The 24,512-nt window shown below is 43.8% G+C and overlaps 1 protein-coding gene across 5 annotated transcripts in view; it reads left to right on the top strand.

The window, feature by feature from the left end:
• Positions 1-24,512, top strand: part of GMIP (GEM interacting protein) — a 91,545-nt gene that overhangs the window by 45,225 nt on the left and 21,808 nt on the right. For all 5 annotated transcript variants that reach the window (XM_081851688.1, XM_081851689.1, XM_081851691.1 and 2 more), the window contains 9 exons: positions 3,212-3,337; positions 3,971-4,035; positions 5,301-5,411; positions 5,608-5,688; positions 13,910-14,086; positions 16,043-16,180; positions 19,491-19,681; positions 22,007-22,134; positions 23,841-23,927. In XM_081851688.1, coding sequence (XP_081707814.1) covers positions 3,212-3,337; positions 3,971-4,035; positions 5,301-5,411; positions 5,608-5,688; positions 13,910-14,086; positions 16,043-16,180; positions 19,491-19,681; positions 22,007-22,134; positions 23,841-23,927 — 1,104 coding nt within the window. The remainder of the gene's footprint in view (positions 1-3,211; positions 3,338-3,970; positions 4,036-5,300; positions 5,412-5,607; positions 5,689-13,909; positions 14,087-16,042; positions 16,181-19,490; positions 19,682-22,006; positions 22,135-23,840; positions 23,928-24,512) is intronic.

Raw genomic sequence — 24,512 nt, forward strand, 5'->3', positions numbered from 1 at the left:
ACGGGAAATTGAGCTTTTAAATAATTTAATTTGGCATCGAACGGGGAAGGTTCAAACAGGAAGTCCACCTTCCCTTTCTGTAAATAGACTGAAGCAAAGTAGTTATTAACTAAGGTTTTGGAAAGTCTCACATAAAGGACTAAAACTCCACTGATTGAAACCATCAATTCTGACCAAGTGAACTTGCAGGAGAAGGTGGAAAATTAAAGCATCACGTCTCTGAACCTGGGAACGGTTTGCAAAAAGTCCATCGGCGGTAAACAGGACAAATTTGACAGCTAGCTTTAACTTGACAGCAAGCTTTAATTTGACAGCTGGCATTAATTTGACAGCTAGCTTTAGAAGAAAGACATTGTTTCTATTGTCTGCTTCTGCACTTAAAAAGAAGAAAAAGTAACTGGGAACTGTTATTAATTTACTTTTGGAATTGTGCTGGAAAGGATTGATACAAATTGAGACTGTTTCCCTCTAGAGGGAGTTTTGGGACATTGTTACAAGTGTGCAGCTGCAAAATTGGTCTGAAGATAAGGACTGTGAGAAACTAGTTTTGACCTTGAATATCTTAAGAATGTCGGTAAAGGAAGAAGTAGCGTCTGTTCTGAATAGGACAATTTATCTGCTGGAAAAGCTGCATAAACAGATAGATGTCATGGCTACTAATATTGAAATCTTGGGAACAAAAGTGGGCATCAGCACAGAAGTCGATAAGAACCCGGCACAAGAATCTTTCTTAACTGAACAAATTGATGAATTAGAGAAGGGGAAAGTTGCTGTTGTTGAATATAAAGCAAAATATGGGGGAGCCTTAACCCTAAAGAGGCAAATGGAGGATTACAACTTGAGGCCTTATATGACTGTAATTAGGAGAAGCCAGTTTTTGAAGATGGGTGCCTGGCCTGATCTGGAAAAGGAAAAGTGGAGAGATCCCTTTATGCAGGGATCAAATGTCTTTTGGAATATGAATTTGAGCCAGGAGGAGATTGGAGCTTCGGGGGCCTTTGGACTTGGAAGAATTGTGAAACAAGGTTTGGAATACTTTATGGGCCCTAGCTTTAATTATGGAAACCTGGCAGACTTGTCAAAAAGGAATATAAGCATCGCTGGGTTGGAGCTCCCCCGAGATCTGCTTTTTAGCACCAAAGATTATCAAGAAGATCGGCAGAAGGGAAATGAAGAAGAGTTAAGAGCCTCGGATATCAGATCTCCAGGTTGATGGACGCTGGGAGGTTGATGGAACTGACGGCAGGGGCCGGGATCGGGGAGGGGAGACGGTGGAAGAAAATTGGGAATTTAAAGTGTATATAAGGAGATTTAAAAAAATAATAATTAATGAGAAATGGAAAAATCGTGGAATGAAATTTTTATGACCCTAGAGGAAATGTCTTAAGAGATTAAGTTCAATATATTAGTTTTAATGAGAAACAAGATTAAGTTGGAATGAAGTAATGTGGTTTTAGCAGAGATGATATAAAGGATTAGGTTAAAATTGATTTATTAATTGGTGAAAGACGAGAATTACAGTATATTAAGATAAATTATTAGGATAAAAACAAAGCTGGAAAGGATTTGCTGAAACATCTAATTGAACTAGAATACAAAAAAGGGAGGTGTGAGGAGGTCAAGGAAATAAGTAAAGGAAAGAAGGCTATTTGGGGGTCTGATCTGTTTTTGTTTTTTTGGTTGTTTGTTTGTATTTCTTATGTTTCTTGTTTTATTTTTATTTTTTATTGTTCTTTTTTGTAATTTTCAAAATTTGAATAAATATTATATAAAAAAAATGAAAAGGGGATCTGATGAATTCATGGAGGATGTGTCAATTAAATGATGGTTTTTTTAATTACAAAAGCCCACCCTCTGGTTATATTTTCACTTAACAGCATGGCTACCCACAACCTGTTGTGAGGAAACACATTCTTTGGTTGCTTCCCCCATCACTACTTCCATCTGGAAGGGGGAGGAGATTGCTGGCACTCTCTCTCCCCTTTCTCTAGTTTCAGAACTGTTTAGGGGCAGTTTAATGGCTGAATGGTGGCAACATGAGGATGACCATCCTGGGAGGCATGTGATTATGTAGGTCAGGTGTTGGAACAAACCTTGCCTTGGAAGAACTTGCTTAGGTTTTGTGATTTTTCCACGCTAAATGACAGATTCCTACTCACTGATTCATGGGATCAAAGTCACGTTTAAGCATTACTGTATTAAAGACATATGTAAAAGGGAGTCAAAGAGGGAAGTGCTCTGGAATTAAGAGCAATCACTATTAAGTATGTACACACTCTTAAAAGCCAGACATTCAGTGTGATGTCTCACACAGGTGGGGTCCTTTGCCCTCCTACAGAAGAAAGGCCTCTCATTGTGAGAACTGGTCTTTTTGGCTAGGTAGCCTGGCTGAAGGACCAAGTTGCCAGGGAGAAAAATGAAACTGTAAGTTGGAGAACTCATTAGTTCCATAACAGTAGCACAGACAGATGACAAGAAGGGCATGTCCAAAGGATGAGTCATTGGGGGATTGGTGCTCCTTAAGTATGAAAATCCCTCCCAATGTTGCTGGACACTTACAAATAAGATTTTATACCCCTGTCATTCTTTCCAGAGGTTCCTGTGATTTTGTCTGTTGTTTCTTATATTATTGAGGACCTTCTCTGTTTTGGTTGGCATCCAAAATACCAATCCATATTTCACCACCCCATTTAACTTGGATCAAGAACAACAAACCTGTTGCCAACGACCCCTTTAATGATATCTGAATAACCTATTTACAATATTAGGGCTCCATCTGGAAGTACCCAAAGAGATGAAGGTAGCAGCACTGCTAGTGAACTAGAGAAAGCTTTGTCTGGCTCAGGAGCAAGGCAAGCATCAGGAAGGCAGAAGACATGTAGCAGGTGCTGCAAGAGACACACACACGGGGCACTTTGTTACAATGGCAGTGCATGTTACAAGGAAGGAGAAGCTACAGGGATTGAAAAGGCCAATCACCAATCAGCGGAGGAGGGGGGTAGAGTAAAGCAAGAGGCTGGTAAAGATGTTTGGTCTCCTGGAAGCCAATGGGCTTCCCGTGGTCCAATGAGCAGAGCGGCTAGACACCAAGTCTGGCTTTGACCTGACCAATGGAGACTTGTTTGCCTCCTCACGCTGCTGAGTGCTGGTGGTCAGCCACAGGGACTTCTTCTGCAGCTGCTTCCTGAAACCTGCAAATTAATTTTCTCAGCTGAAGAGGCCGACGAGATGCTGATCAAGTGCACTGGTGGCGTGGAAGCAGCCCTAGGCTATGCCAAGATGTGGTGCAAATACGTCAAGGAACTCTTGACCTGGGTTGACAAACGCCTGAATTACGGTGAGGCTGGTTTTGCATTTTCCATGACCTAAACAGGCCATCAGACCCTCCAAACTCTCCTCTAACACAGACTCTTTTAAGTTAAAATCCAGGTGATATATTTCCACATTAGGCAGCCATAAAAAATGTCCCCACAAGCAATCCTGGCCAAAACAGCAGCAGAAGATGACATTAGAATGGGTACACAGTGTTGCGACATACAAGAGCCCCACAAGAAGCATTCGGGAATCCACCTGGATTTTCAGTAAGGCTTTATTCAGTTGCAGTCTTGCAGCATTGTAAAGCAGTCTTGGTACATTAAGGATACACAAGATACAGGTGGAATTACATTCAGGGAGAAGCCATCACCTGAAGACAACCTTGCCTCTTTATGCTAGCTGGCAAGGAATCAATTAGGCTACGCCCCATGATGCTTAGTCATACATGCTGCTGAGTCAGCATTCCCAATAAGCACAGTGTTTAACTCCTTGATACCCACAACACTCCAACACACAGTTCTTTCCATGAATCTTGCCACAAGGTAGGAGCAGCTTTCCAAAATCCCATGTTTTTGTGGCTACATAGAAAGAAGCTCTCTGCTCCTACTGTATGTTTCCTTTGGAAATTCAGTCTATTGTTGTTTTCTGTTCATAGAAACTGAGTTTGCAAAGAACATCCTGAAGATCGCTGATGCTGGCAGGAGTGCCATTTTCCCACAGGTATTGTTTCCTAGTTGCTCCCTTCTGGGACTTCATTTCACAGGCTGTGTGAAATAGTTTTGGTATTGCCCTACGTTGTCTGATCTGTAGGGTCTTTGCTAGTCTCTCCCATGCAGAGCCTAAATCTATAAGGTGTGTGTGTACCCCCCCCCACGTTTACAGTTACCATTTTTCCAGTACGTATAAAGATGAATTCACCCATGCAAGGGCAAGTGTTCCAGGGTGCCACTTCCAATAATGCAGCACCCAAAGGCAACTGTTATTTTCTGGTATTATGTTCTCATCAGCTAGTTAATGGACATGACACACTTGAAAGCTAGCCTCTCTACTTGACAGAGCAAAATTAACTCTTATGTGCATTACACCATGCTATTAGCATTAATTTCATGTCTGTTTCATTCCTGCAGCTCTGAGAAGCAACCAGCATCCTCTGTATGTCAGGGATGGGCAACCTGGTACCCCCAGGTGTTGCTGGATTGCGACGCCCACCTTCCTTCACCATTGGCCATGCTGGGGGGGGGGCTGATGAGAGTTGGAGCCCAACAACATCTGGAGCACCACACAGTTCCCTGTCCCTGTTCTATGTTGTACACTCAAACCTCTGTTCTCAAATGGCTCTGTTTTCAAATGTTTTGGCTCCCAAATGCCAAAGACCCGGAAGTAACTGTTCTGGTTTTCAAACAATTTTCAGAAGCTGAACTTCTGACACGGCTTCCGTTTTGAGTTTCCCTATTGTATTGAGGCTTCTGCTTTCAATTTTTGGTTGTTGGACGTTTCGGAAGTCGAATGGTCTTCCAGAGTGGATTACATTTGACAATTAAGGTTTGACTGTATCGTAGTGCCATGACACTAGCTTCTAATATGGCTGGGCTAAGTTGCAGCTAGAACTCCTAAAGCTTGATTCTCTGCTTTCTCCTTTAAGCAGGCAGAGGGGTTGTTGCTGAAAACCACTTCTGTGTGGTATGCAGCTAGTTTTGTGGATTGGCTCTGGTGCTTCAAAAGTCTCGAAAGCCAGTTGCAGTGCTGATGTGGACACTTGCCACGTGACGTGGCTGATCCATGGGGTGAGCTGTTCACATATGCCATGGTTACTGCATTGAGCCAGCAAATGAAACCGGCAGAGCAGTGCCACATACGTGAGATAGGAGGTCTTCTTTCATCGCTGAACATTCCCTGTAAGCTGGGATTTGAACCCAAACATCCTTGTTCCAGTCCCAACACTCTCAGTCCTAGAACCCATTGGCTCTGTGTTTTTGTCTTTTCAGACTTTTATGCCCTTACAGAATCTGTACACCATGACCATGGAGCATGACATCAGGGCAGGGAACTTGGCCATAGAGACGGCTGGGATTTTGCAAATGAAGGAATACTATCAGGTACAGTGTTTCTCAGCTTAGATGAGACACCATTTTACAAATGCAACAACTAAAATATCTCTTGGGCTTGCAATCCACTCTGCTGATTTGCCCAGGTCCCTTGGTCACTCGTGGTGTCTCCTATATGCCATAGATTAGTAAATAATGAAACCTACTGCTGGAGATCTCACTTCCTGCACCCCACCTTGCCTTGCAGCCTCTTTGGGCGAAGAGGAATGAAATTGAGAAATGGCGGAAGGAATTCAAAGATCAGTGGCAGAAGGAGCAGAAAAGGATGGTAAGAGCAGATCTAGGAAAGGACGTGGGGGGGGGGAGGGAAAAAGCTGCAATCACTGGGAGGTCCCCTTTCAGGTGGGTGTGGGCCATGCAGTATTTCTCAGCTGGTTCCTGGGCAATGCATGCTGGGATTGATATGAAAGTGGAAGCTTGGGGAAGTACTAGGACAGGCATAGGCAAACTCGGTCCTCCAGCTGTTTTGGGACTACAACTCCCATCATCCCTGACCACTGGTCCTGTTAGCTAGGGATGATGGGAGTTGTAGTCCCAAAACAGCTGGAGGGCCGAGTTTGCCTATGCCTGGACTAGGAGCTTGTCCCAGGGCTTCCATGCAAGTTCACATCATCCCTGTAACCCCTGTGCTCAAAGAAAGACAGTCTCACCCACACTTTCAAGTCTTCTTATCTGTCATCCCTTACCCTGCAATATTTCTCCAATAGAAAAGGGGGCCTCACCCCAACTATTGGTCAAAATGTATAAAAGGGTGTTAGAAATGCAAAGAAACAGAGGGGACATGTATACACATGTGGTAGGGATGTAAGAAAGCTAAGGAATATTGGGAGAAGATATACACAGAAATTTTTAAAAATGCTAAAGTTGCCATTTCCAAAAGACCCAGAGATGTTCCTTTTGGGTATAATAGAGGCTGAGAGACCTAGGAATGTATTAAATCTTTTTCTTTATGCAATTGCTGCGGCCAGAATAGCCTATGTACAAATGTGGAAGGATAAAACAGACCAATGAAAGAGGATTGGCAGAATAAGTTAATAGAATATGTGGCGTTAGCAATATTGACTGCAAAGATAAGAAGCCAGGATGAACATACCATAAGAGACGAGTGGGAAAACTTTGGAGAATATTTAAAGAATTACAGGTGAAGCTCGGAAAATTAGAATATCGTGGAAAAGTTCATTTATTTCAGTAATTCAACTTAAAAGGTGAAACTAATATAATTGTGATGATCAACTACTCAAATCTCTTTTCTGATGAGAGCAGCTTTTGCATCTCATTTGGAAACCAAGGACCCAGAGTCTGGAGGAATAATGGGGAGGCACACAATGCCAGATGCTTGCAGTCCAGTGTGAAATTTCCACAGTCTGTGTTGATTTGGGGAGCCATGTCATCAGCTGGTGTTGGTCCACTGTGCTTCATTAAGTCCAGAGTCAACAGTCAACACAGCCATCTACCAGGAGATTTTGGAGCACTTCATGCTTCCTTCCACAGATGAGCTTTATGGGGATGCTGACTTCATTTTCCAGCAGGACTTTGGCACCTGCCAAAAGTACGTTGGCACTTTGGCCAAAAGTACCAACACCTGGTTCAATGCCCATGGGATTACTGTTCTTGATTGGCCAGCAAACTTGTCTGACCTGAACCCCATAGAGAATCTATGGGGCATTGCCAAGAGAAAGATGAGATACATGAGACCGAGCAATGTAGTAGAGCTGAAGGCTGCTATTGAAGCATCCTGGTCTTCCATTACACCTCAGCGGTGCCACAGGCTGATAGCATCCATGCCACACCGCATTGATGCAGTAATGGATGCAAAAGGGGCCCAAACCAAGTACTGAGTATATATGCATGCTTCTACTTCTCAGAGGTCCAATATTTGCAATCCTTGTTTTGCTGATTTCATTTAATATTCTAATTTTCTGAGATTATTAATTTGGGGTTTTCATCAGCTGTACGCCATGATCGTCACAATTATAAAAAATAAATGCTTGACATATCTTGCTTTGCATGTCATGAGTCTATCTCATATATTAGTTTCACCTTTTAAGTTAAATTACTGAAATAAATGAACTTTTTCACGATATTCTAATTTTCTGAGTTTCACCTGTATAACAGTTACATAAATCTCCAAGTAGGAATAGATATATGAACAGCAGCTAAATCAATTAAAGGGGGTATAAAGATATGTAGCACAACTAAGAGTAAAAAGGAACCCATGGAAGGTTGGGTGTGTGGGGAAGTCGAATAATATAGAAGAATATTGTGAAAGCATAAATAAAATTTTAAAAAAGAAAATACGGATGTCCCATTCCATAATGATAATTTGACTATTTATACCCCACACATCTTACTGGGGTTGCCCCAGCACTCTGGGAAGCTTCCAAACAGATATAAAAATATAATAAAAAATATAATAAAACACTAGACATTAAAAAAACTTCCCTTCAGAGGCTCGGGGGTTGGATAACTCCATACCCCCCAATAGTTCTCCAATGAAAATAGGGATATTCTAAGGAAAAGCGGGACATTCCAAGCAGGATCAAATCAGAAACCGGGATGGCTTCTCTAAATTAGGGATGTCCCTGGAAAATAAAGACACTTGGAGGGTCTGTGATCCTTTTTCGTCCCAAGGACTGTAGCCAGAGGTGCTCTCAGAGGCATTACATGCCTTTCTTTGTCAACTTTAATTAAAAGCCATACATGGCTGATGTCCAGCAAGGCAAGGTAGTGAGTGCCACAGCTGCGCAGGGCTCCTGAGGACCGCCAGACCAACTGTGCTGCTTGGCTGGTCTCCAAGCTGCTGCAGCTGCCATGGGGGGAGGGACTGGCCCGTCCTGTCCCAATGTCCAGATTGGACAGCATTCTGCTCACACAAGGCCTGATCCCCCAGTAGAAACAGCAAACATTGGTAACATTAAAATCACAAACCATGCCCCAGTAGAAGCTACCCTCAAAATAGGAGAAGAAGCACAAACTATCTCATCATGGTCCTTCAGCCCCATCCTAACCACAAACCAACTAGCTAGAGAGAGTCTCTTGAAAACTCTCCAGAACTGCTTTAAGGACAATGATGTGGTTGACATTACAACCCCCTTCCTTTGGGACACAATGAAAGCGGTCAACAGAGGAGCCTTCATAAAGAAGAGGGCATCCTTTAAAAAAAACACCTCCTCAAAAATTGATAAATTCGAACAAGACATTACAACCCTCTCATCACACTACAAACAAACAGAAGCCAAAAAAACTCCTTAAACTCATAGAACAAAAAAGAAGGAAAATAAACTTTCTAGAAATCAATAAAACAATTATTAACATCCTATATTCTAAACAACGCTTTTACGAATATGGGGGGAAGAACTCCAGACTATTAGCAAACATATGTAGGAAAAGATTACTCAAAATAAGAATACACTGTGTCACATAAAAATACACTGTAAAAATACACATAAGAATACACTGTGTCACATAAAAAAACACATGGTAACATAACATCCTCCACCAAAGAAATAACCTCAGAATTTGCTGAATACTATCTGACTTTATGTGGGGATGCGGGTGGCGCTGTGGGAAAACCTCAGTGCCTAGGGACTTCCAGGTTAGCACCTCCGGCAATGGCGGAGTTCCTCCGATCGGGAGGAACCGGCTCCGTGAAAAACAGGGTCTGACCGCCACGGTGAAGGCGGAGACCCTTAGAAATCACAGACGGAAGAAGTCTGTGAACCTGGGATTCGGCTGGCACCTTCTGCGCCCCCCTACTCGCGGGGAGACCTGGTATCGGGAATCCGGAGCGACGTGGGGTGAGAGGCGCGGTGCTTTGAATCGACCGCTTATTTCACGGAGCAAAGCCGCATTGCTGCTGTCGGAGAGCACTGACTTTTTTCCTGTGGACAATTGGATTTTAAACAACAACCCGTGAGTAGAACGGGAAATTGAGCTCTTAAATAATTTAATTTGGCACCGAACGGGGAAGGTTCAAACAGGAAGTCCACCTTCCCTTTCTGTAAATAGACTGAAGCAAAGTAGTTGTTAACTAAGGTTTTGGAAAGTCTTACGCAAAGGATTAAAACTTCACTGATTGAAACTATTAATTTTGACCAAGTGAACTTGCAGTAGAAGGTGAAAAATTAAAAATCGAAGCATCACGTCTCTGAACCTGGGAACGGTTTGCAAAAAGTCCATCGACGGTAAACAGGACAAATTTAACAGCTAGCTTTAAAAGAAAGACATTGTTTCTATTGTCCGCTTCTGCACTTAAAAAGAAGAAAAGGTAACTGGAAACTGTTACTAATTTACTTTTGGAATTGTGCTGGAAAGGATTGATACAAATGGAGACTGTCTTCCTCTAGAGGGAGTTTTGGGACATTGTTACAAGAGTGCAGCTGGGAAATTGGTCTTAAGATAAAGACTGTGAGAAACTAGTTCTGACCTTGAACATCTTAAGAATGTCGGCAAAGGAAGAAGTAGCGTCTGTACTGAATAGGACAATCTATCTGTTGGGAAAGCTGCATAAACAGATAGATATAATGGCTACTAATATTGATATTTTGGCAACAAAAGTGGGCATCAGCATAGAAGTCGACAAGAACCCGGCACAAGAATCTTTCTTAACTGAACAAATTGATGAATTAGAGAAGGAGAAAGTTGCTGTTGTTGAGTATAAAGCAAAACAAGGGGGAGCCTTAACCCTAAAGAGGCAAATGGAGGATTACAACTTGAGGCCTTATATGATTGTAATTAGGAGAAGCCAGTTTTTGAAGATGGGTGCCTGGCCTGATCTGGAAAAGGAAAGGTGGAGAGATCCCCTTATGCAGGGATCAAATGACTTTTGGAATATGAATTTGAGCCAGGAGGAGATTGGAGCTTTGGGGGCCTTTGGACTTGGAAGAATTGTGAAACAAGATTCGGAATACTTTATGGGCCCTAGCTTTATCTATGGAAATCTGGCAGACCTGTCAAGAAGGAATATAAGCATTGTTGGGTTGGAGCTCCCCCGAGATCTGCTTTTTAGCACCAAAGATTATCAAGAAGATCGGCAGAAGGGAAATGAAGAAGAGTTAAGAGCCTCGGATATCAGATCTCCAGGTTGATGGACGCTGGGAGGTTGATGGAACTGATGGCAGGGGCCGAGACCGGGGAGGGGAGACGGTGGAAGAAAATTGGGAATTTAAAGTATATATAAAAATTAATGAGAGATGGAAAAATCGTGGAATGAAATTTTTATGACCCTAGGGGAAATGTCTTAAGAGATTAAGTTCAATATATTAGTTTTAATGAGAAATAAGATTAAACAAAGTAAAAATGGATGATTAATTGGTGAAAGAAGAGAATGTTAAATCACAGTATATTAAGATAAATCATTAGGATAAAAACAAAGATGAAGAATTTGCTGAAATATCTAACTGAACCAGAATACAAAGAGGGGAGGTGTGAGGAGGTCAAGGAAATAAGCTAAAGAAAGAAAGTTATGTGAAGGTTTGATTTGTTTTTTTTTTTTATTGTATGCATTTTTTCCTTTTTGTCTGTTTTCCTTTTTTATCTTTTTTCTTTGATGTGACTTGTTTTTATGTATTGTTTTGCTTTCTTTTTTGGTTTAATTGGGTGTTTTTCTGTTGTTATTCTTTTATTACTCATGTAACCTTTAAAATTTTAATAAAAATCTAAAAAACAAACAAAAAAACTCAGTGCCTAGGACTTGCCAATCGTATGGTCGGTGGTTCGAATCCCCATGGCGGGGTGAGCTCCCGTCGTTCGGTCCCAGCTCCTGCCCACCTAGCAGTTCGAAAGCACCCTTAAGTGCAAGTAGATAAATAGGTACCGCTTTATAGCGGGAAGGTAAATGGCGTTTCCGAGTGCTGCACTGGTGCAGGCTTGCCAGAGCAGCTTCGTCACACTGGCCACGTGACCTGGAAGTGTCTTCGGGCAGCGCTGGCCCCCGGCCTCTTAAGCGAGATGGGCGCACAACCCCAGAGTCGGTCACGACTGGCCCGTACGGGCAGGGGTACCTTTACCTTTACCTTTACTATCTGACTTTTAGAAGTCATCTGAAGGCAGCCATGTTTAGGGAAGTTTTTAATGTTTGATATTTTATCACTTTTATTATTATTACAGTGGTGCCTCGCAAGACAAAAAGAATCCGTTCCGCGACTCTCTTCATCTTGCGGTTTTTTCGTCTTGCGAAGCAAGCCCATTAGCGGCTTAGCGGATTAGCACTATTAGCGGCTTAGGGGCTTAGCGGCTCACCTGATAAGCGGCTTAGTGGCTCAGCTGATAAGCGGCTTAGCGGATCAGCTGTTAAGCGGCTTAGCGGATCAGCTGATAAGCGGCTTAGCGGCTTAGAAAAAGGGGGGGAGGAAAAAAAACCCACAGGAACTCGCAAGACATCTTCGTCTTGCGAAGCAAGCCCATAGAAAATTCGTTTTGCGAAGCACCTCCAAAACGGAAAAACCCTTTCGTCTAGCGGGTTTTCCGTCTTGCGAGGCATTCGTCTTGCAGGGCACCACTGTATTAATATTCTATTGGGAGCCACCCAGAGTGGCTGGGAAAACCCAGCCAGATGGGCAGAGTAAAAATAATAAATTTATTACTACTACTACTACTGAATTTTATGCCAATCTATACACCTCCCGCAACCCGCAACAGGAAATCAGAAGATTCCTAACAGGACTGACCATGCCAACCTTAACTGCAGAGGAACAAGAATTCATGCACAGCCCTATCACCCCACAGGAAATAGAGACAGTATTCAAAAACCTGTAACCACCCAAAGCCCCAGGCCCAGATAGCTATACAGCAGAATTCTACAACAAATTCAAAGAACCCCTGATGCCTTACATGACCTGCCTATTTAACGACATCACAAAAGGGCTCCCCATCCCTAAAACCTGAACCTCTTCCAAAATAGTTTCTATCCTAAAGCCACTCAAAGATAGCCTCAAAATAGAATCATACTGCCCAATATCATTGATAAATCAATCAGTCACATCAATCCTGGCTAACCGCCTAAAAATCTTCCTACACAAACTAATCGCCCTGGAGCAGGCAAGCTTTGTCCCTGGTTGCAGCATAACAGACCCCATTAGGAGACTACATTGGTACCTCGGGTTAAGTACTTAATTCGTTCCGGAGGTCTTTTCTTAACCTGAAACTGTTCTTAACCTGAAGCTAATGGGGCCTCCACTTTAGCTAATGGGTCCTCCCGCTGATACCACGCCACCAGAGCACGATTTCTGTTCTCATCCTGAAGCAAAGTTCTTAACCTGAGGTACTATTTCTGGGTTAGCAGAGTCTGTAACCTGAAGCGTATGTAACCTGAAGCTTATGTAACCCGAGGTACCACTGTACTGAATCTGGTAGAACACAGCAAATCAACCAAACTCCCATTGACAGTCATGTCATCTACATTTGCATAACACTGAAGTACATATTCATGAAAATTCAATGCAATACTGCTGGATTTTGCCTTCCTGTGCTCTGGCCAGTGAGTGTTTAGGCACCAGGGCAATTGAAAAACACATGATACAGGCTGTTCAGTGCTGTTAAGTTTTTGAAAGGAATTATAGCATGCACTTAATATAGTGAATAATTTCAAATATGCTGGTCTATTGGTATTTAGATTGCACTGACTTCCCCTGCTTCTCCCGCTGCTCTTCTACCTCCATGTCTATTAAATGTGATTAGAAGTGTAATGTGAGCAACTCCTGTGAGGTGCTGTTTGTGCAGCTGCTGTTTCCTATGGTGTGGATGGGGGGGAAACAAGCCTGATAAGCCAATGACAAATATAGAATGAATCTGCAAGTAGTGCTGGATGGCCACCCCTGTTGAGCTACTTCCAATGTAGCCTTTTGTTTTTACTAATTAGTTACTAGCCCACAAAAGGTTTTGCTTGCCCAGTTCCCAGAGATACCTCCTTCAGGGCTCATCCAGACTTGTGCTTCTTAAAAGACACTTTAAAAAGCATAGGTCCGAGGGTTTCTTTGCTTGTCCCCTGCTTACTAGTCATAGGTCTGAGTGGTTTTGCTCTTCACCCACCCCTTTCCCCCAGAAAATCCACTCTCTAGCCATAAATCAAAGCAAGCATTAATCTGGAGAAAACTTCATTGACATTTGCTTTGATTCAGCGGTTTTCTTTGGGGTGGGAAGCAGTGGGGCAAGGAGCCCATCATCATTTATGACACTCTGGGGGGCTTCCAGTTGTAGGATACTTCTCCTGCTCCATCAACTGGAAGCAAATTTTACTTGCCATGGCCACTAAGCCTATAGCTGTTTTCAAGCCTGATTTAGAAGGGTTACAGCCGGGAACCACACTTTAAATCCACAAAAATGTGCTTTCCCCCCCAAAGTTTATTGCAATTTGGTTTTAGCACTTTGATCAGGAAGGAAAGAAAAGCTCCCTAGATGCCTCCTAATGCAGGTCTGAGCTTCTAAATGAAAAAATGACCCAGAGCCACAGCTGGTCAGACATGCCCTTGTAACTCCTCCTTCAATTGCAGAATGATTCCAGGTCCTCGATGCAGAAGGCACGGCTCCACTACCTCCAGCGCTGCGAGGATCTGGAGAAAGCCAAAGTGCTAAGTGCCAGAGCAGAAGAAGAATGGCAGACCACTGCAGGCAGCGGCAACAAGCAACTGGAGAAGCGGCGTCGATGTCGTGATGAGCTGCAGTCAAAGGTATCAGTCTGAGATCCTAAAGCCTATGCAGTTTGTCCCTTTGTCATTTGCAATCTGGGGTCTAGTTCAGACCTCGGATTTTGGAATTCAGGTCCTCCTAACAAAGAGCCTGTAAATGTGTGGCAAAGACTCAGATGCCAAAGGTGAGTTGGGAAACAGGGCCAATGACAAGTTTTTGTGGGCTACAAAACTGGGTGTGGAGGATCTCTGCATGGGAGACCAAATGACAGCAAAGCAACTCACACAGAAAGGTTGATGGCCTATTGGTCTGGTCACCCCTGGTAAGACAGGGTGTATTAGCTGGTTAAAATCTCTATTATCTTTGGTCTGTTTGTAGTCATAGCCTTTTATATACTAAACCTTTATGCTTTCCCTTATCCATTTAATGCTCCTAACCCTTCTTTTAGCTTCTTTTATATTTTTATAGTCTTTTATATATACCTTCTCTTTAGATCTCCAAAATGATTTTAAATGATTGTACTCCACCCTACATCTATGACCGTAATAAACAGTTTTGTTTGCAAAGCCTAGAAGGCCCTTTAGAATACGCCAGTATTTTATTGTATTCTTTTATTAAGTACTGTCCATGGAGGCCCAGGTCAATTATATGTCCAGGGCAGCTGTCTACCAGCTCCACCTGGTACTCAGGCTGAGACCCTCCCTGTCCGCAGACTGTCTCACCAGAGTGGTGCATGTTCTAGTTATCTCTCGCTTGGACTACTGCAATCACCTTTGAAGGTGATTTGAAAACTACAACTAATCCAGAATGTGGCAGCTAGAATGGTGACTGGGAGTAGCCACCGGGACCATATAACACAGGTCCTAAAGGATCTAGATGGGCTCCCAGTACAACAACAACAACAACAACAACAACAACAACAACAAATTATTTATACCCAGATATAATTTATAGATGACTGGGTTTCCCCAGCTACTCTGGGTGGCTATTTACATGTGCAGACTTTATATAATTCACTAGGTAACACATTTCAATGGAAAAGTCAACTCAGAAGATATACAGGTCACTCTAACAATAAGAAATGCAGTTTCAGTCCAGAAGAATTTTGTTTCTCCTTTCCTCTGAAGAGAAGTTTCCAAGCACAATTCAAAGTGTTAAAGCCCTAAACAGCCTTGGCCAGTTATCTGGAGGAGCATCTCCACCCCCATTGTTCAGCCCAGACACTGAAGTCTTCCTCCGAGGGTCTTCTGCTGGTTCCTCACTGCGAGAAGTGAGGTTGCAGGGAACCAGGCAGAGGGCCTTCTCAGTAGTGGCACCCACCCTGTGGAACACCCTCCCATCAGATGTCAAAGAAATAAACAACTATCTGACTTTTAGATGACACCTGAAGGCAGAGCTGTTTAGGGAAGTTTTTTATGTTTGGTGTTTTATTATGCTTTTATATTGGTTGGAAGCTGCCTAGAGTGGCTGGGGCAACCCAGTCAGAAGGGCAGGGTACTACTACTACTACTACTACTACTACTACTACTACTAATAATAATAAATAAATAAATTTTGTTTGAAGATTTCAGCTTGTGTGTAACCAAAAGGTTATTGCATGTCTTTCTGGCTGCTCTCGTCAGACTTTTATCAACTATCTCCCTGAGTAACCTCTCTCAAGAAGCCGATTGCCTAATGTGGATATTGAAGGAAATTTGGGGTTTGCCCAGTGACTTTGAAACTCCAAAGGAAATTAACAAAGGGATCAGAGGAAGGCTGCAACAAACGGCGTCGTTTTTCTATGTGACAATGAACCTCAAACTAAAACTGCATTTCAGCTTAGTTTTAAAGTAAATTTTACAAAATTTATTTTGGGTGCATAATTTGGCTTTTGTGGTAGAGGTATCCACATAGGGCACTTCCTCAGGTACCCTCAGAAATGTGTAAGTACCCCCTTCTTGCACCTCCAAGTCAGCACTTTCCATTCCTTCCCTCAGTTTTTATTTCACTGCCCACAGGTTCAGGAACTGGAAGTTGTCTATCGAAGCTGTGTCTATGATGCTAACATCCACCGGCAGGAACTGGAGAAAGTCAGGGAGAGAATCATCTCCCACATTCGCAAACTTGTGTACCAAGGAGATGAGGTGCTGAGGCGGGTAAGCCGTGATCTGTGCTGAGGGAATATCCCTGGCCCTTTCCTACTCTTCTCCAGGTGCAAAGACAGAAGTGACTCAAGGAGGCCTCACCCCAATTAATTACCTACCAATTAAGGGAGGCAGGAAATTTGAGTGCAGAAAACTGCCTTCTTAGGGATGTAAGAAGGCAGCAATTTCCATTTGTCATAACTGTTTCCATTCTGCTGCAGTTCAGTTTCCGTTAAATACTATGCTGCTTGTCTGGCTGTCCACTATTTAACGTAAATGATTTTACAAATCTATGGTGCAACCACATTGGGAATACTGCGTACAGTTCTGCTCTGTTGGAAGAATCTCAGAAAAGGGCAATAAAATGATCAAGGGGAGAGGGCAACTCCCCTTGAGAAAAGGTTGTGGCAGTTGGGCCTTTTTGACTTAGAGAAAAGGCAAGTAAGAGGTGACATGACAGAAGTTTATAAAATTATGCATGGCATAGAGAAAGTGGAGAGAGAAAGTTTTTCGCCCTCTCTCATAACACTAGAACTCATCAACATCCAATGAAGCTGAATATTGGAAGACAAAAGAAAGTCCTTGTTCACGCAGCACAGAGTTAAACTATGGAACTCCCTCCCACAGGAGGGAGTGTTGGCCACCAACCTGGATGCCTTTAAAAGAGGATTAGACAAATCCATGGATGACAAGGCTTCTACGGCTACCAGTCCACTGGCAATGTTCCCCCTCCCCTGTCAGAGGTCATCTGCCTCAGAACGCCTGTTGCTGGGAATCAGATAGGGCAGAGTGTTGTTGTGCCCACATCCAGCTTGCCACAGATTTCCCACAGGCCCCTTGTTGGCCCCTGGGATGCTCTAAACAGGACGCTGAATAAGATGGACCATTGGTCTGATGCAGCAAGCTGATCTTACATTATTCTACTTATTATTATTACCCTATCCTTCGGCCTAAGGTCCCAGGGCGGGTCACAGCAATTAAAACACAATATTAAGAAGCAGTTTAAAGCAACTTAACACCACAAAAATAAGGTGAGTCCTATGTATCCCTTTTGTTTGGCCCCCATGAAGCTGGATTCTCAGTCCTCACCTGGAACTGTCTGGAGGAGGATGGGACACAGCTCTCCAATGAGAGGCCAAGGCAGACAGAGGACGGAACAGAACTTTGGGCCTTTGTTTGGAAGGGAAAAGGGGAATTGGAAAAGGGCAGTTGAAGAAGTGAACGGGAGAGAAAAAGCAGGAAGGAGGAGGAACAACAACATAAGTAACGGAACGAAAGAGCCAGGCAGGTCAAACACAGAGACACAAAGGAAAATACTTTTGAGAGACTTGCACAGCTGCTGCAGTTGGAGAAATGCACAGGCTTGAGAGAAATGATTGGGGAAAGTAATGCTGATTGTCTATATTGCAGCAAAGGGCATTTAGGTGAAGTCCTCAGAACACTCATAGACAGCATCCCATCAACGTATACGTACAGTCATACCTTGGGTTAAAGTTGCTTCAGGTTGAGCGTTTTCGAGTTGCGCTCCGCGGTGACCCGGAAGTAACGGAACACGTTAGTTCCGGGTTTCGCTGCTTGCGCATGTGCAGACGCTCAAAATGATGTCACGCGCTTGGGCAGAACCTGTGAATCGTGACACGCAGACACACAGACACGGGTTGCGTTCGCTTCAGGATGTGAACGGGGCTCTGGAATGGATCCCATTTGCATCCAGAGGTACCACTGTACCATGGTTTTGGCGTGTTTAGATAAATTTGCAAGTATTACCCTGTGACACTGATGATCAACACTGCTTTGCCCCTGTTGTGTATTTGAGGGTGGCGGGAGGAGAGTCTGAGAGACAACAGCTTGCCTATGGACACCTGTGAGCTTTGGAATTTTAATTACAGCTCCCATCATTAACCAACAGGTAAAACCTGTGTTGGATTTTGCAGTTTTCAAAAACAACAGGCACCTCCAACTGTCCAATTTCAGCATCAGTCTGAATTGCATTCTATTACTACACAGTCGGTGGAGGAACAAGAATCATTACCATTGCTTGCTATGGTTTTCAAGAACATTTAGTTTAAAGTGAGCCTAGCAACAGAATAGATTGAAAACACCTCCTGTTGGCTGACATGATTTTCACTGTTCCCTTTCTCCAGCAATTCTCGATACATTTTGCAGCTTGTTCTATTTGGGTTTCAGTCTCCTTTAGTCTCCTTTTGCTAGTTGCTGCAGCCAAGCCCCAAGATGAGGAAGACTTTAGAGGGGAGGACTTCGGGGGCTCGCTTTGGGGGGGGGTGGAGAACAGAAGACAGAAAGCAGCATCCAGGGAAAGAACTAGACTGAAGTGGAAAGAGAGACCATGGAAGCTGTGCTATATGGTGTCTGGACCATCTCCGAAGTTGCAAGGGGAAAACCTCCTTGGCTGGGCGTTCAAAAGAGATGTGGACAGAAGTTGGGCTGCCTAGGAGTTGTGGGGATAAGGAGATGGTGGATGGATTCAACCTCCTTCCACTTATTCATGATGTGTGTGTGACAACCGTCATCATAGATGGGGCCAGCCTCAAGGATTGGTGTCATGGGGTACTTCCTGAGGGTGCATGTCTTTAGGAGGCCTCACTGCCCTTGGCTGGTCCTGGCCTGCCTGTGGCTGTTGGAGAGCATCTGTAGGCACAAGGAAACAGCAACACCTTCCCAGCAACACCAATGACTCAGAAGAAGCTTGCTGGTGGGGAGGAGGAACAGCTATGGCAGCCTGGCAGCTTCAAAACACCACTGAGTAGCTGAAGTGAGGTGAGAGAAAGGGAGGAATGTAAATGACATGTGCGGACACCTTGTGCAAGCTTCCACCAGATGAAAAACAAAGTAAAAGCAGGTGAACAAGAAAAGCAGGAGACAAACACACAGCAGCTGAGGAACAGAGCCCACATCTTCCTTCCCTCTAATATCATTCATCTTGCTTGTTGTAGGAATCTGATTTTGAGCCCTAACAGCTGACAGCAGAGCTCTCAAGCAAAAAAAAAAAATAGTGAAACCAGCACGGAATAGCTATAAACTTCATCAGCAGGAGGTGTGGAACGAGAGAAGTGATGCCATAATTGTGGCAGCCAATAGAAAGGTGTCTTTGGTCCTTCTCCAGGACTGCAGTTTTCAGCTAACTTTACATTACATTTATATTTCATTTTTATGAAAACTATAATATCTAGATTTAGGGTTCTTTTTAAAATAGTTATTAATCAATTAACTGTTTAGGAGAATTTAGGAGAAATCCCAGTTCTGAACTTCCAAATGACGAAAAGTCATTTATGGTCATATTGTCATATTTTGTTTCCCTAAGGTCACCTTGAGGATGTTCATGTTCCAGAAAGCCCAGGCAGAGCGAATCCCTGCAGGATACCAGAACCTGACTGAGATCTGCAAGCCCTACAAGGTTGGGGCAAAGTACCTGGAGTTCATTCAGAACCTGCAGAAAAACGAGCTTCCGATGGAGGTGTACAAATTTGAGGAGTTTATATCCTCAGGGCAGAGGTAAGGAAGCACATTTCTTACTCCTCCTCCACACCTCAAGCAATGTAATGCCGCAGACTTTGGATGTCACACCTACACATGTGTACAAAACAGAATTCCTTTGGGGCTAAAAAACAACAACTATCCATGGGAGCACAAGATGCAGAAAGATGCCCACAGGTTCAGGATATGCCAAAGATGCATGAGAAAGACTGCCAAATCTTTACTAGTGGCGCAAGGTCAATACTATGTCATATAGTTAGTACTATGGGGAAAATCTTACTACAATACACCCTATTTTATCTATTGCATTATTTTTATTTTCCAGCCATCTCTGAATTTGCTGGGTGTTGGGGGTTGGAGAGGGGATAAATAAATTTAAATTAAGATAAAATGTCCAAGCAAAGAAATTAAGTTGCTTCAACATAGATTTGCTATTTACCTTTCACAGAGCCTGAGAGCAAAACTACATGTTATGAGGAAAACAGATTCAGCAGATTCTCCTTTGCAAAGGCCACCCCTGGCCATTTTAAAAATCATTTTGTCCCTAGCCAGAGCCCAGAACCCTGAGGCAAGTCAGGCCAGCAGAGTGAATTGAAACATGTCAAGCAAGAGTTTTGAAACTTTCTGCCCCAGAGGCCTACTTGGCAGGGCTGAAAGCGATGGCTGCCCCTCATCATAAATTGGGGGGGGGGGAGTAGGTGGGCGTGGTGTCCTAAAGTGGTGGCAGATGGAGGCAGAGTTCAGCAAAATCAGCTGACAATTGCTGACAGCATTTTCTGCTGATAGCACTTTTTAGAAATTGCTAGATTCTTGGCCAGAGCAATTTTATCATGGCAAGGAGTTTCATTCTTCAGTTTTCCTCAAACTAAGTACAGATATTAGCCCTGGAGGCAAGGTGACTCAGTCACAGGGGTTTTAAGTGGAGAAGTTTTGTATTTTAATGTTTTCCCTACCCCCTCTGTGATTTCTTCTCCTTTCGCACTTTTTATCTCTGATGAACTACTAGTGTTTTTCATCCCTTCTCCCTGCTTCTATTATGTTCACTTATTCCTCCTATAAATGTCATTTTTATTCCCAAGTTATTGTTGCTGTTGTTATTTTTAAAATTAACTTTTTATCTGTTATTCTAATTTCCTTCAGCCCTCCTTCCTCTGGCCTTTTCCTCTCACAGGAAGGAAACCTTCCTTCTCTCCTCTACCTCAGTATGGGGGGAGTCACTGGTGCTGGCACCCATCCAACCCCAAGGGGACATCAGGGGAAGAGGCGCTGAGCTGAAAGGGAGACCTACCTGAAAGTGGACTGAGGCCCATAGTGGTCCACTGTCTGGGAAATGGTGATGTCAAAGACTGCTTGATAAAGTAGGCACAGGTTGTAGGAGAATCCATTTCATTTGTTGAAGGTGATGCATGATCCAGAGCCAGCTTTTGTAATGGTTAGTGATTGTGTAGGTACATTTCTTCATTTAGAGTGGTCATAGCCCAGGGCAGTGGCAGAGGAAGGGGTGTGTGAACCGCCCCGGGTGTCATCAGTGGGGTGTGTGTGACAAAATGACAAAAATATTAGTTAAAACTTTTTTTAAAAAAAATTGGGCTCACGAAACTTTTTAGTTCAGTCAACAAACATAATGAAACGCGACTGGCACTGGGTGCCACACCACGGGGGCTGGCACTTACCGCAGGGCCTGCAGTGTGTTTGAGCCACGCGTCTCTCCTGGGAATGACGTGGTGGCTTGAGCGCCTGCAGGCTCAGCGCTGCCTGAAACGGCAGCGTGGGGCTTGCGTCTGCCCACCACCTCTTCCTACAGCTGAGGGGGAGACAGCGGAGAGGGTCCATGCAGCGAGCCCCACCCCCAGGACGCGCACGCTGCACCAGGCACCCTAGCAGCTAGCTACGCCCTGGCCCAGGACAATAACTTATGAGACAAGAGCTGCTTCTACACCAGGGCACTGAGTATGGAACAAGGGTTCACGGATATCTTAGAAGGGTCCACACAAAGCTGTCCTCCATTCGTAATCTGCCTATGGTTTGCCAGTACATCTTCCATCTTTTTTCTTACTGCACATAGTCTGGCTTGTTGGGGAATGGTGGAAGTGCAGCACCATCTCAACAGGTAGAGGTGCTCTTCTGTCCTTTTAAAACAAGAAATATCTTCTTCCAGCTAGCTGCTTGATGAAGGCAAGTGTGCCTACGCATGATGGGAGCAGCAAATGCACCAGCCTGCCACCTGCAGTGGCAAAACCATTGAACCATCGCACCAACTCATGAACAAGTTCTTTACTGACCACTAAATGTTTGCATCCTTTGAGAAAACTGAAGTGCTTGACAGATGCATTGCTTTCTCAGGTCACCCCCCACCAATTCCAGAAGAAAGAATGCTTCACACAATACTCGTATCTCATCATCTGCAGCTGACCTCAGCAGCAACTCAGAAGATGCCTCTGGAAAGCCATCGTCCTCAAGCAGTGAGCAAAGTAAGTTATGTTTACATTAAAGTCAATTTTCTGTTTTATTGTCCTTCAGTTTTGTTCCATAATTCTTGCCATGGCCCAGCTAGATCAGTGAATGGTTCTCACAGGGCTGGAGTGGAGAGAAGGGCCAAGGAAAGAAAATGACACATTTCAAGGACCACCCCGTCCAGAACCCAGCACCAGCCTGTGTGGTGGGGCCAGCCTGGCATCACAACAGGTTTCCTGGAAGGGGCGGGGCTGAGGTTGGGCCTGCTTTCATGCAGAGCCAGTCCAGGGCTCCTGTCTGTGCCCCTGCGTGCCCTGGCCTCACTGTGGCCTTGCCCTGTCCAGGGATCCGCAGCACCGCAAGTGCTCAGAGGGTGGCACCACCGCTGTGCCCCTACGCACAGACCAGGGCTGCCCAAACCCCATGCTCTCCCTTCAGTGACTGAGGTCAAGGTGGTCACTCTACCTTGGGATTGCTAGTTTGAGGTGGGGGGCAACTTTGTATATCAGGGAAAACCCTCTTCTCCATGCATTGGTAGACTTCATTTAAAACTCTGGCGTCTTCTAACAGTAACAGCTTGGATATTAAGGAGGACATAAAAGTTCAGATTTAGCAGAACTTATAGATATGATTTCACACATAAAAAGATAAAAAATGAGAGAGGGGGTGTATTCTTAAAGTGAAGGATATCTCTATTTGTTACCATTTGAAAATCTTATTTTCCTAGCACGTCAAACTGAGAGATCAGTGTCTTAAACATACTTTGACTGAGAGTCGGTAGAGCCACAAAAATGCTTCTCGAGTCCAGCTTGTGGACCACCAGCTGCCTGTCCCAGGCCCTAACTAGTCATTTCGGGAGCCCCCAGACTTCCTTTTCAGTCTCCTGGATCCTCACTTCTTAGCCCTGTTTCTTGGATGCTCCTTTCAGACCTTAGTGGAAATAAGGTGGAGACAGAACAAGGATCAGCAGCTGAAAATTTCTAATGTCTACCTCAGACACCCTCACCCAACATTTTACAATTCTATTTTTTGTTTTGTTTTGTTTCCTATCTTCATAAAAGATTTGAAAGCTATCCATATCACCTCTCTCCCCACCCAAACTATTGTTATATTATTATATTATTTGGCTGAAAAAGTAACTTCATACTGTCCTGGAGAGCTGTGTCTTTGTGGAATCCCTGTCCAGACTGCCTGAAAGACAGAAGGTGATTAACTCTGGAGAAGCTGCCTAGAGGGTAGATTCGCCACTGAATCGCAACAGGGCATCTCCTCGATAAGATTGCTGCAGCTTGCTGCAATGAAATTACCTCAATCTAGTAGAAGTCAAACTGAATTCCCCCGAGTAGTGTAGGCACTGGCCAAAGTGAACAGTTTTCGTCATGCCTTCTGACCTGTGAACTGTCCAGCAGCTGTTCTCTGCTTCCTTTAAGTCAGACAAGTCTTCCTGGCCGCTGCTCCCCATTTCTTTGACTATGTAAAGACATCACATTTCCCCAGTGATTTACCCCTGTCTGTTACAGTGGTGCCGGCCCCAATCCTCCTTCATTAGCAAAGGGAACTGGATGTTTACAGGTTCAGTTTGAGTTATGGGTTATGAAACCTTAAAACACATTTGAGCTGCATGCATGAATTGAAACTGTGGGCGATGACAGTGCTCTCGTATTGCCTACATCACAGTGAAAATATGAGTTGCACACAGCTTTTGTTTCAATCTGTTATCCAGGTGGCAGCAAATCCTCCCACAGTGACACGGAGAGTCTGGGAGGGAGTACTGAGGGCCAGTCCTTAGAGTCACCTGCCTCCAGCCCAGGTGAGAGGAAAGTATGAAATGTTGCAAAATAATAAACATCCATTAACACGAGGCCTTCAGGTTTTTCCACATAACTTTGTTTTTCAGCACATATAAATCTGCATGCTTGGCTATTTTTTTGCAATGGGCCTCTTCTATTAAGGGCAAACAAATCACTTTAAAATACCAGGTTTTAATTTGTTTTTCAAAAGTGGGCTTTGAATTTCAAATATGCCTTTTAAAAAAACTGAATGGCAATTTAATTTGTGCTTCCTTTGCAGTCCCTAAATTATCTTTTAAAAATTGAATTAATGCATTAATACATTCTGAATTGGAGGCCCCAAGAATGGTCTGGGAGGAAGTGATGCCGCAGATTCACTGCAGCTATGTAACTGTGGACCTGAATGGAAAACCACCAGGAGTCTGCAGGAAGAGTGTGCTGTAAATAAAATACCCATAATTTTAAAACAAAATTCTGAATTGATACTCTAATTTCATGTCAGCAGTATCCATATCTCAAGGAAAAGATATTAAAGAGAGCACAATCTGCAAATGTTGCCTGCAGAGACTGACGTACAAGCCTGCAGCACGCAGGTACTGGGAACC

The sequence above is a fragment of the Podarcis erhardii genome (assembly GCF_964252035.2).
Source record: "Podarcis erhardii genome assembly, chromosome: 2".
NCBI lineage: Eukaryota > Metazoa > Chordata > Lepidosauria > Squamata > Lacertidae > Podarcis > Podarcis erhardii.